At 40.7% G+C, this 11,083-nt stretch overlaps 1 protein-coding gene across 1 annotated transcript; it reads right to left on the bottom strand.

Annotated features, from left to right (window-relative positions):
* Positions 1 to 682: 682 nt before the first annotated feature.
* On the bottom strand, positions 683 to 10,601 carry LOC104623598 (beta-adrenergic receptor kinase 2-like; the record flags this gene model as incomplete). The annotated part of the gene is made up of 7 exons (XM_010290735.1): positions 683 to 778; positions 2,866 to 2,965; positions 5,752 to 5,843; positions 6,491 to 6,542; positions 7,666 to 7,727; positions 9,244 to 9,318; positions 10,500 to 10,601. Coding segments are annotated over 7 exons (579 nt in total), but the record flags the coding sequence as incomplete, so codon positions are not given.
* Positions 10,602 to 11,083: the final 482 nt, after the last annotated feature.

Raw genomic sequence — 11,083 nt, 5'->3', positions numbered from 1 at the left:
GTCACCGACAAAGCAAAGGTACCGGTGGAGAACCTGAACAAGGCAGAGCCCACGTCTCGTACCATCAGGCTGATCCGCGCAGCCCCCCGTGCTCTCTAGAGGCGTCTGTCGTACTTCTGAGCTGTGCTGATTCAGAACGTTTCCATGAAAAGCTGTTCTCACAACGCCGCCCCGATGCACTCGGATTTGGGAGCTCCCTATTCGAGAAGTAGTTGCGAATGCCAAGATTTTAGGTGGATTAACAAAAATGATTACACAAACGCATGTGTAATCTGCACAGCTGCTATTATGTATTTTGCAGAGACATCTGGATTCCCAGTTTAATGACTAATTGTACTATGATGAACTTCCCAGTTCCATCTTGTTCCGGGCAGCACAAAAACCCTGTCATTGAGGAAGGCACGGGCTATTCAAACCTAACAGCTTATATTCAGGAATGAAAGGAATTATCTTATTGCATCATTTTCAAACCTATTTAATTCTGCATATTCAAAACGCTCCAGCATCTCTTGCATCGGCAGGTGTACCCAACCTGAATGGATAGTGTTTTGTAGAAAATCTCTCTTTTCAAACTCTCTTTCAAATTTCTGAGAATCTAAAAGAAGTTGCACACTAATGAGCTGATAATCCTTAACAAAAAACCCAAATGGTTTGGCTTGTTTTCCTGTCGCTAAATGACTAGCTATGCGCTGTCACATAAGAAAACTAGCTCCACCGTTAGCAGCCTTGTGAACAATTTTCTTTTTGAATCACTAGACATGAAAATCCACACTCGGTACTGGAGCAACAGAATCAGAAATTAAAGTTAATAGGACAATTATTATAATTTACCTAGATGTCTTTTCTGGTCTCCACTACAGAACATCATCCCACTGGCTCTCAAGACTCCTGACACTTCTGGACAAGCCACAACTTACCTTTGGTGAGAAGACTTAACTTGATTAAAAAGTCTAACGGATAAATCCCAACTGTTACGTTCACAGATAAAAGAACAAAGAAATACATTCCAGTCCTTGGTCTATCTTTATGTTCAAGCCGCACGTGAATGCAATTCTGTGTTAGAGGAAATGCTCTGACTTTTCATTTCAGCGCATGCCAGCCTTTCTCCAAAGAAAGGCTGAGGCAGCGGAGGAGTTTCCAATGAAAGGCATGACAAGAAATACCTCGTCCTTCCTTCCGAGCTTTGCAGTAAGAAAAAAGTTCAACTTTACGATGACACCTTATTGATGCATAGCTTCCCTAGTTTCTGGTTTAGGATTTGCCTTACCAGGGTATTTCTAACGGCAGAGGAAAATGATCTGATGGGTAGCCAGAAAAGTTCAAAAGCTGATCTTCTAGGGACAAAATTGCAGTCAGCTTTCCCGTTCTGCCAACCTGCACAAGAGAGCACCTCACGTGCCTATCGTGAGGCTGAAAAGTACCAAGCGTTGTCTGAATCACAGTGTTTTCACTTGACAATACAAGGGCACTGTTCAGCAATTATAATTCTGCATTTATACGTAAGCGCTGAAAAACGCGTCTCCGTTTTTAATGCCAAGTTGGCAGAAGACAAGGGCCACCACAGCACGGGCAGGTCTCCTGCAGCCGCGCCTACAAGCAACGCGGTGCAAGCCTCAGACTGCCCGTGAGTTTAAGACAATCCCACCTTGAAGCCTGATGAGACTGATGGTTCCCTGCACAACAGGGAGGATGCTGTGCATGCGCTTAAAGGACAAAATGATGCCAAATGCATCACAAGTGAGATTTAAAAAAAAAAACAAAAAAACCCAAAAACAGTATTTACTAAGCCACCTGGGTAATGCAGAACCAAAACCAGGATTTACCTCGTCTCTGCAAGATACAGATCTTATCTCAGAGTACTGGACAGTATTTGCTCTCTGCCATCTTGTAAGCCAAAGCAGCAATCCTCCTGCACTGCAGATACGATACTATTTGCACACGCGTTGCACAAGCCCAGGACAAAAGCACACGCAATTCCTCCTCATGCTTCAGCTGGGCTGGGAAAAGGGGATGTGTCTACACTGAGCTGCAAACTGAATGTTTAATGCATACACCACAAGAGTCATGAGGAAAATTAACCTTTTTACCAGCACCACACGTAACCATGGTGATACGAGCGGATTTCAAGTTTTGTCTAATGAGGCTGGAGCACTCGGAAGGCTCTGGCACTTCAAAGCCTGCGCGGAAGCTGTCTGAGCCCAACAGCCTGTGGCCACTGCCGAACCTCCCTTCCGCAGGTAACAAGACACGGTCTGGTGAAACCAGTGCCGGGTGGGCGGCTTTTTATGCCCGTGCGTGACACTTCTAGCGTTAAATAGACTTGTAGGCTAGTGGGCAGACTTACTTTGTACACCTGGATAGGGACTCCGCTAAAGTACGTAAAAAACAAAATGGAAAAATTGGGTAAGCTAGTATCAGAGTCACAGGGAAAGGAAGAACAGGTAACTGAAGTATTTTTCTGAAATAGCATCCTACATCCTACAAAAGTACTATGGAACTATGGCAGAAAAGGAAATTGTTTTATAAAACAGAATAAAGTTTTGGAAAAATTTCAAAGAGAAAGACTTGAAAAAGAAATAATCAAAAAAATCAGAAGGGGGCGGGGGGAGAGAGAATGAGTTACCTAAGAAATGGAAACCTCCTCAAGCCTCTTTAGCCGAGATGCTCATTTCTGAAAGCACCCAGACTGAAAAGCGAGCTTGCTTTTCCATTCTTATTCCAGACACATTGCTAGTATCGGGGGGAAGGTTCCAGGGGAGGTTAACTTTTGCACGTCACACAACTGAATTGATGGAATATGTATTACATGTAACAGCTTTTATATTATATGAAAAAAAAAAAGAATAACAAATCAATGATACTTACTCCTGTACTGACAAGAGACAGCATAATTCTTTCATTTAAGGCTAATGTTTCTCCTTGCTTCATCTTGATTCTCTTCTTATCTAAACATTTCATTGCATACCTGAAAATATTAACTGTTCAGACAAAGCACCAGAAAAAATTTCCTCCTATACTCAGTATTATTCACTAGCAGTTATGCCATGTGTATTTACAGTACCCTGTAAGCAAGCTCTTTAAAGACTTAAAGCTGGTACTAAAAACATCATTACACAATGAAACAAGCAAACCTCCAAAATCTCCCAGAATTTAAACATTTTCAGCAGAAGCCCCCTAGCAGAGAGATGTGCTTTAACAAATAATTGTGTCCACACACCCACAGTGATACAGGAATTACACACCATACATTCATTTTTCAATATCTACAAGCAAGGATTTGCAGTATGAATTAAATAACAGAGACCCTATTGCGATTCCGTTTAATTCTAACAGTTTCAACTCTACCAGGAAAGTAATATCTTGAACACACGCTGAGGGGTTTTTGGGGGATTTTTTTAAAGTTTTTTTTTCCACTCAAAAAAAACGTCAGATATACACAAGAAAGCTTTTTTAATCTTTTACCATCTGTATTACACAAAGTAATAAAATTTTCCTCAAAAAAGGATGTTACCCTAACAACCATCCAACAAGAGTAGGATACGACACAGCCCATAGATATTTTTTCTAAACGTTTGGTGATCCTGCTATTAGGGAACCAGCTGAGAAGGACACGTGTGTTCCTCCACAGAAGACTTCCAGACGTGGGCAGCCACGGATTTTTAGGCCATTTGTTTTAAAATATGCTCCGGAAAACACCATCTTACAGCACTGCATCAATGCTAATCGACTGCCTACGCTGTGACAGCTCTGTACCGAACGGGGCCTCGTCTCACCTTGGCTTCGCGCTCCCTGAAAAAGCTACGTCATTACTTGCCATGCATGTGTTGTGGGTGGGGGAAGAGTGAGCGTGAACACACGGGAATTTTAAGATTCCAAAACAAGGCATATATTCACAGCACGTGCTCTTGCCGAGGAGTCTGCAAACGAGGACTATAAATAACATTTCGCACACTACCCTTTATTCATGCTTTGACATCACCGATCAAAGTGAAGGACTGGGGCCATTCAAGGCCGATCGAAATCAAGGATCTCATTCTTGTATCGAGTTACGTGCTCAGAAAGCACCGCTATCCCTCTCCCTTTGGACTGCTTTCTGCATTGTACTTCTGGCCCTATTTAGGTGTCCTTGAAGGAGGTGATGTGAAAGAAGCCTCAGGTGTATCTTTGTGGGTTAGTGGAACACCGATGGCATTTACCTTAGAGGGGTGGCTTCCCAAGCTCCTTGCAGGCAGTAAGAGCAGCAGAGGCAGCCATCTAGAGTGGACGGGATCTGGATTAGGGATGGGTAAACAGGTTTGGATTAAGAAAGAACTAAACCAAACCTCTACCCAGAAACTGAACCTAATCTAAAGTTTTGCTTCGAATTTGAAAAAATGTTGGTTTTCCCACATTTCACTTCCCTTTACTCTATTTATATGTGAGAAAAACTGTCCTTTGCTTCACTTCCTAGTCCCAAGGTTTATCCACCTCCTGCCAGAGCAAAACCCGGACACGGAAATGACTGGGAATCTGCGAACTACCTCTTCAGGGTGGACGCCTACGTCGTGTGGCTCAAGCTAAATAAAACGTTTATTTTTGTACATGGACAAATTAACAAATGTACATGGACAAAAAAAGTACCAAAGCAAGAATAAAGACAGTATTGTTAGTAATAGTATTAACATAAACACTTGAAGTCACTGCAAAAATACTGAGCATGGTAGCAACATTAAGATGTCTTCCACTTGTTAATAGCTCAGAATTTCATCATTATCAGGGATGCCAAGCACACACAATTGCCAGTGAAGCCAGCTGTAACCGCAGAGACTAGGCACTTCAGACATGCCATGCTTACTTCGAAGAGAAATGTTTAAGGACGATCCCTGGACAAAAATTGTTAGGAGAAAAGCAAGATGAAAGGGGCAGAGTGGGGTGTAAATAAACAAACAAATAAATAGATATTGAGAACAATTTGTTAAATCAATGCCCAGATGTTCAAAACAGAACATAATGGGATAATTTTGCCTAGACATTGAAATCCGATGATCAGGAGAAGTGTCTGAATGGTAAGACCGGAAAAAGAAAAAACACCACTCAGGGTTGGTCTTGGAGTTCCCACCGAGAGCTCTGTCCAACAGAAGTTCAACACTGGAGCTATATGCTTCCAAATGTAAGCATGGATCACTGTTTTTGCCAGTGGAACGTGCTCATCAGGGCAGAAATGTATGCAATGCCACAAATCTGGAATACCATATTCAGAATCTGCCCAGGCATGACCCTACAGATTGAACAGCACTGAGGTCATATTCCTACGTCATCCTCCAACCCTATGTCAGCACCAGCTACGTGATGCGCTTCGCTGCGAGAAGAGCAACCTTCGGCAGACGAGAGGTAACACCTCACACAATCACCACGGCTGCCACAAGAACATTGTTCTGCACTGTCAGGCTCTGATCCAGGAAATCATTTAAGCACATACTTAATTTCAACACATGTGCAGTTTCTATTAATTTTGACAAGATCGTTTAAATAAAGGATGTGTTTAAGAGCTCTGCTGGACTGAAGCCCCACTGCATGGCACATAACAGGATCAAATATCGAACTACGCTTAAAGATGATCCAGAAATCAGAACCTCTTGGGATAAAATTTAATTACAAGGAACTATACAGTAATGTGATACTGCTTTCCAGTGATTTTGTAAGAAATGGCTGGATATCCTTACTAGTTCAGAGTTTACAATTACCTCTAAAATAAAGTGTGTATATACTCACATTTTTCCAGTGTCTGCTTTTCTGCAACCATACACTTCGCCAAATCCCCCTCTTCCTATTATTCTATGTACACTAAAATCATTCATGGTCAGCTGTAAATTAAAAAACAAAACAAAACCAGACTTCATTTTTCAGTACTAAAAAACCTTACTGCAAAAACATCTACCCAATCTATCAATGAGTCGAGATACTTACCTACCGTAATTCACATAGCATTTATTGTTTTGGAAAAAGGAGCCCCTTATAGTTTGTATTTCAACATACTTGCGAGCACTACAGTCTGAAGTACCAACAAGACGAATGAGACTGTTGCTGCCAAAGACCGGCGGCCCCACGCAGCACGCAGTCTGCAGAAGAGGAGGGCTGCTTTTACAGGCAAAGCTGCAGCAGAGCGGTGCAGAGGGACAAAAGCAGAGACTGGGGTAAGGGGTGCTGGGGACAACGTCAGAACCGTAGTGGGAAGAGGGAGACAGAGGGTGTCTGGGGCTGTTAAAGAGCAGCAATTCTGGCAGTTCAGTTTCTTTCAGCTATTATAAAAATCAAAAAGCTATTAACTCGAGACAGGCAGAAGGGCCGTCCAGAAAGGAATCGTCAGGACTGTACATCTGAGAATAGAAGAGCAGATCAGTAACGCGCACCGTACTCCTTAATAAGGCCTTTTCACAAGCAATATTCAAAACTGAACATTTTCTTTCCTGCATCAGCCTTTGACAAGATAAATATACTTGTAAGTACTTACATGAATATTTAGTTCTACGTTTTTCCATTGACAAAATCTGGTAAACTTGTCACTGTAGAAAAAAAAAGTTTAAGAGTTGTCTGAGACTACTGCGTAAAGTATTCTAGAAAATGTCAAGACTCTGATATTTAAAATAAAGTTTGCGCTGGGGCGTGTTGTGGTATTTCATAAGCGATAGCCTTCCTTTCAGACAATTGTAATCTTACCCCCACCAAGAAAAACAATTACTAGGCAGTGCACACTTAGGATTTTACATCCTTGTAAGAGAAAGATATCAGATAACCTTCCCCCTGTAATTGTAAGTGCTCGGTATGTCCTCACAGCTCGCTCAGGCATTTCTTAATCTTTAAAAACAACTAAGTTTGGAACTAACAAACATTTAAATTACATAAAGAGAAAGATATTTAGAAGAGAACAGAGGCAGCTCGATTTATGTTAACGAACCTCCGTATACCCGAAGGAACGTTTTAAACTCATTTTATCCTAAAATAGGAAAAACATCAATAATCCCACAAGCCGTTGCAAGAAAAAAAACCCCCAGTTTCTCATTTCTACGTAAATAATTATTTCTTTTCAGAGTAAGAAATAATAGTTCTATGGAGGTTTTTTTACAACTATTTGAGTTTGACTGCAGAATACCACCACACCATCTCATACAGCAGCTTCGGCTGTCGCCGGAGGAGAGCCATGCTTTACAGACCCAAACCCAAGAGCAGTTCCGTGAAGGAAGAGGGAGCTGCTCAGCTGAACCAGGTCTGTAGGTCTGTACCTCGTATTCCTCACTGGACCCTTCCTGCTTAACTACAAGGAGCCCAGATACGAACCAGAATGGCGGGGTCTCTCAGTCACACACAAGGGACGGTAACTCATGAGAACATCCCACACAAACATGGCTCTGCATTTTTTTTAACCTTTGAGACCAAACAGCAATCTATTATTACTGCTACACAGAGCAACCGAAAAAATCTATCGTCATTACAGGTTTTCCACTCACAGATCCTGATATTAATCATGATATACAACAAGGCTAGTAATTTGCAGAAACTTGCTGATAATACACTATTAATCAAATAAAGTTTATTAAACACTTTCAGCCTTATTTTACAGCAATACTTAAGGGACCTGTCTTCCTGCGACACTAGATAGAAAGTTCGGATAATATGTCATGTTCATACCTTTCCATAAACTTTTGAAATATTTTTCCTCGGAGACTATCACAAATTTCTTCTATATATGGCTAAAAAGGGTTAAGAAACACAATTAGTATTTGAACATACAATAAACTGATCATGCAATAGTACCCATTACATATAACTCACATTGGCCCTGGGTAACTACAGCATTTACTGTGTTGTCCTTCAAGAAGGCTCGGTGAAGCATTTAAGCTTCATTTAGCTTTTGGAATCTGAGCAGGTGCCCTGAAGTCAAACGTAAAGTATTTTCATGAGCTAGAAAATCTTAAATGTTTGCCTTGGGGCGGGGGCTGTACGAAACCTGGATATAGAACCTGTCCGTGGACAACAAGTTTGACAAAACAATCACGGTACGGTTCTTTTTTCAAATATATCTAAACACAATACATGGTCACTCCCCTGGATCTGCACTTCCCAGAGCAGCTGTCGCGCTGCTGCTGTGTGGTGCTTCTCTCCTCTCTGTCCTTCCTAAGAAACCAGCACCCTCAATTCACAAGAGACTTTTTCTAGAGAAACACTTGCTCTTGATGTGTGATGGCACGCAGCGATCTCAAATCCCAACCCAATTAGCAGTGAGCTATAACTCAAGCAATGTAGTTGTCAGTTTGTCAGTTCACCTAATTGCAACATTAAAAACAGTTCAATGAGCAGTAAGAAAAATCAAGCAGAGGCAATCTTCACATTTTTGCAATATATAAAAATATGTTAAGATTTACATCAAAGAAATGTAGGCTTATAAACACTCCCATGATTGATGAGGTTCATTATCTGCAAAAAAACATTGGTTTAATGCACCTAGCTGTAAAAGTTAGCATAATTCTGAATTTCTCGATTGTATCAACGTGTATTAGATCTGTGGCAATACAAGAAACACTTCACTTCTCAATTCTTTGTTTTCTAAAGTAAATAAAAACATAAAATATGTATAATTTTGCAAATGAGCCAGGACACCATTTATATTTATATTCAAATCCAGGATATGCAAATCCCATACTTTCTTTTAACCAGTCAGAATTTTAGAAAGTTTTTAAAAAAGCACCACAATTTGAATGGTGCAGAAACTCCTCTTTAGAAAGTAATTTTTGATTGGATTTTGTCTTGTGGAGAGACAGAAAAACATGCAAAATGGTACAAACGCTTAATTCCTCACCATCATCAACTGCGAATTAATACATCTTAAAGAAAAAGGAAAATATGTTTTCAAAGATTCCACATTACTGAGACATTAAGGCAGTTTTTCTCCACTATGCGATGTAGTTTATCCTGACAGGACGGTATCTTCTTACTCTACATCATTCCATGGCTTAAAATTACATAAATTTAAAAACTATTCTGATCATATGCCAAAGTATAGTTTGCTTTCATAAATGTGCTTGAAAGTATTTTAGATAAGAATAGTAATTTGTAAGTTTTATTTTACTTAGAAAAGCATTCTAGTATCACTATTAGAGCAAAGAGTATGTACCAGTACCGTTTTATTCCGTCTCCTTAAATAATATGTACAAAGTCACTTACTGTCAAATAAGTGAAGAAAACTTGAACAGACTGTCTTAGCCTCACCTGAAAAAGGCTGGCTGGCACTTGTTTCTTGGCTAAATGTGTTTGTACATGATCTACAGCTTGTTTTGAGAAAGGCTTTTGAAAAAGAAAAAGAAAGATTTCAAACAGTTGGAAATGTAGGAAGTTTCATTTAAGGTCTACAGCACTGTTGTTCTTTTAATCATACAAAAATACACATGCTTCAGAATGAATGCAGTAACAGCTTCCCCTAAGTACATTACTGTGAAACATGCAGAATGATACGGTAAAATAATTACTCTAAAGCAGGAAGGCAGGAGAGGGGAAGATGAGGAGGAGAGAGGTGAAGATAAAAGGGCTAGATGATGCTCCTTAAACAAATTCATGAAAAATCCCATGTAGAGGGACAGCTCCAGACACAGCAGTTGACAAGGACTTCTTACCACTACAGAGCCGATAATGCATGCTTAACGAAAAACTGCTTAAACCCTTCATCCAAAGAACCACAGCACTAGGGTAAAGCCCGTTGCAAATTTTTCTTTAAAATAAGAGCAAATGACACTCTTAAAGACAGCTCAATGGGCCAAAGCTTCAGCTGGAAGAAACGTGTTTTCACAGACTTCAACAAAGCTGCATCCGTCACAACATGGCCCCGTGTCTTTAACTTACTATATTGCAGCTAAAAATGTATTGTCTCCAGTATAGTGTGAAAGACTGCTTTACGACCAAACAAATAATAATGATCAAAAAATCTTTGTGTGATCAGTTTTAGACAAACTCTCAAACTCTACTCTGAGCTTTCAGAGATTAAAAAAAGTTCAACATCCAAACTGTCCAGCGGAGCCCCTGGCAGCTCACATTTCTTTGAGTTTTTTGGGGCAGAACTGTTGCTGGGTTGGAGAGGGTTGGTTAATGTATGTATATGTCTGCACGTATATACACGCACAAACTGTACTCATCACATTTTAAAATAGAGATTTAATTTAAAGAAATATAAAACAGATAAATCTCCAAATACTTCCGTTGCATACCACCAAGTTTAACAGAACTTGGCACACACCACCAATCTTTACACCTAATTGCTGGGGGGGGAAAAAAAAAAAAAAAAGCATGCTGAATTCAGCCAAACCCAGTCCCACGGACTTCAAAGAGCACTACAAGTATTTGTAGTAACAACTCCTTCAGCAACAGTCTTAATGGTTCTCGGAATGAAAAAGCAGTTATTTTGAATTATTGCTGCTGTCAAGCTACGCAAGTAAGGCAGAGAAAGAGCAGTGTGAAACTTGGATGATACACACATGTGAGCAGGACAGGAGCTCCTTCATTATGTACATGTCATAAATCTGCCGACTTCGGGTCAGACGCTCATCCTCAGAATCCAGTTTCTCGTATTCTTTTATCTGCAATACAAGAGAGAAGTATCCGTTAGATGGTAAAAACAAGACTTTGGCTGAAGTTTTATTTTACTTTATTATTTCCCTAATTAAGACTTAAAGAAAATCCACCTGCAACACCAGTTACAGTTGACCTTAGATATCCCTCCCATCTTAGAATTTTTATGCAAGGAAAACTGATTGCTTAAAATTGCTACAAAGCTTTGCTTTCTAAAATTTGGAAAGGACTGAGTTGAAGCGGCACGTTTTCCTCCATCCACCGTTTGCCAGGGCGTGAACCCGTGCAGGGGAAGTCAGCAAGTAACGGCGCGAGAGGAGCGGACCGCGCAAGGAGAGCGAGACGAGCAGACGTGCACAGCAACCTTCCTGAAGGTTTTCCTCCCCTCGGCTCGCTCCTCTAACACTCAAGAGCGTTGACCCTTTTCTCAGGTTATTCCACTCGATGTTCTGGACTAGCCACAGCACACCAGCACGTGCCCAAGCTCCCA

The sequence above is a fragment of the Phaethon lepturus genome, unplaced genomic scaffold (genome assembly GCF_000687285.1).
Source record: "Phaethon lepturus isolate BGI_N335 unplaced genomic scaffold, ASM68728v1 scaffold7567, whole genome shotgun sequence".
Lineage (NCBI taxonomy): Eukaryota > Metazoa > Chordata > Aves > Phaethontiformes > Phaethontidae > Phaethon > Phaethon lepturus.
The sequence above is the reverse complement of the archived record's forward strand: the minus strand, read 5'-3'. Positions and strand labels throughout refer to the sequence as shown.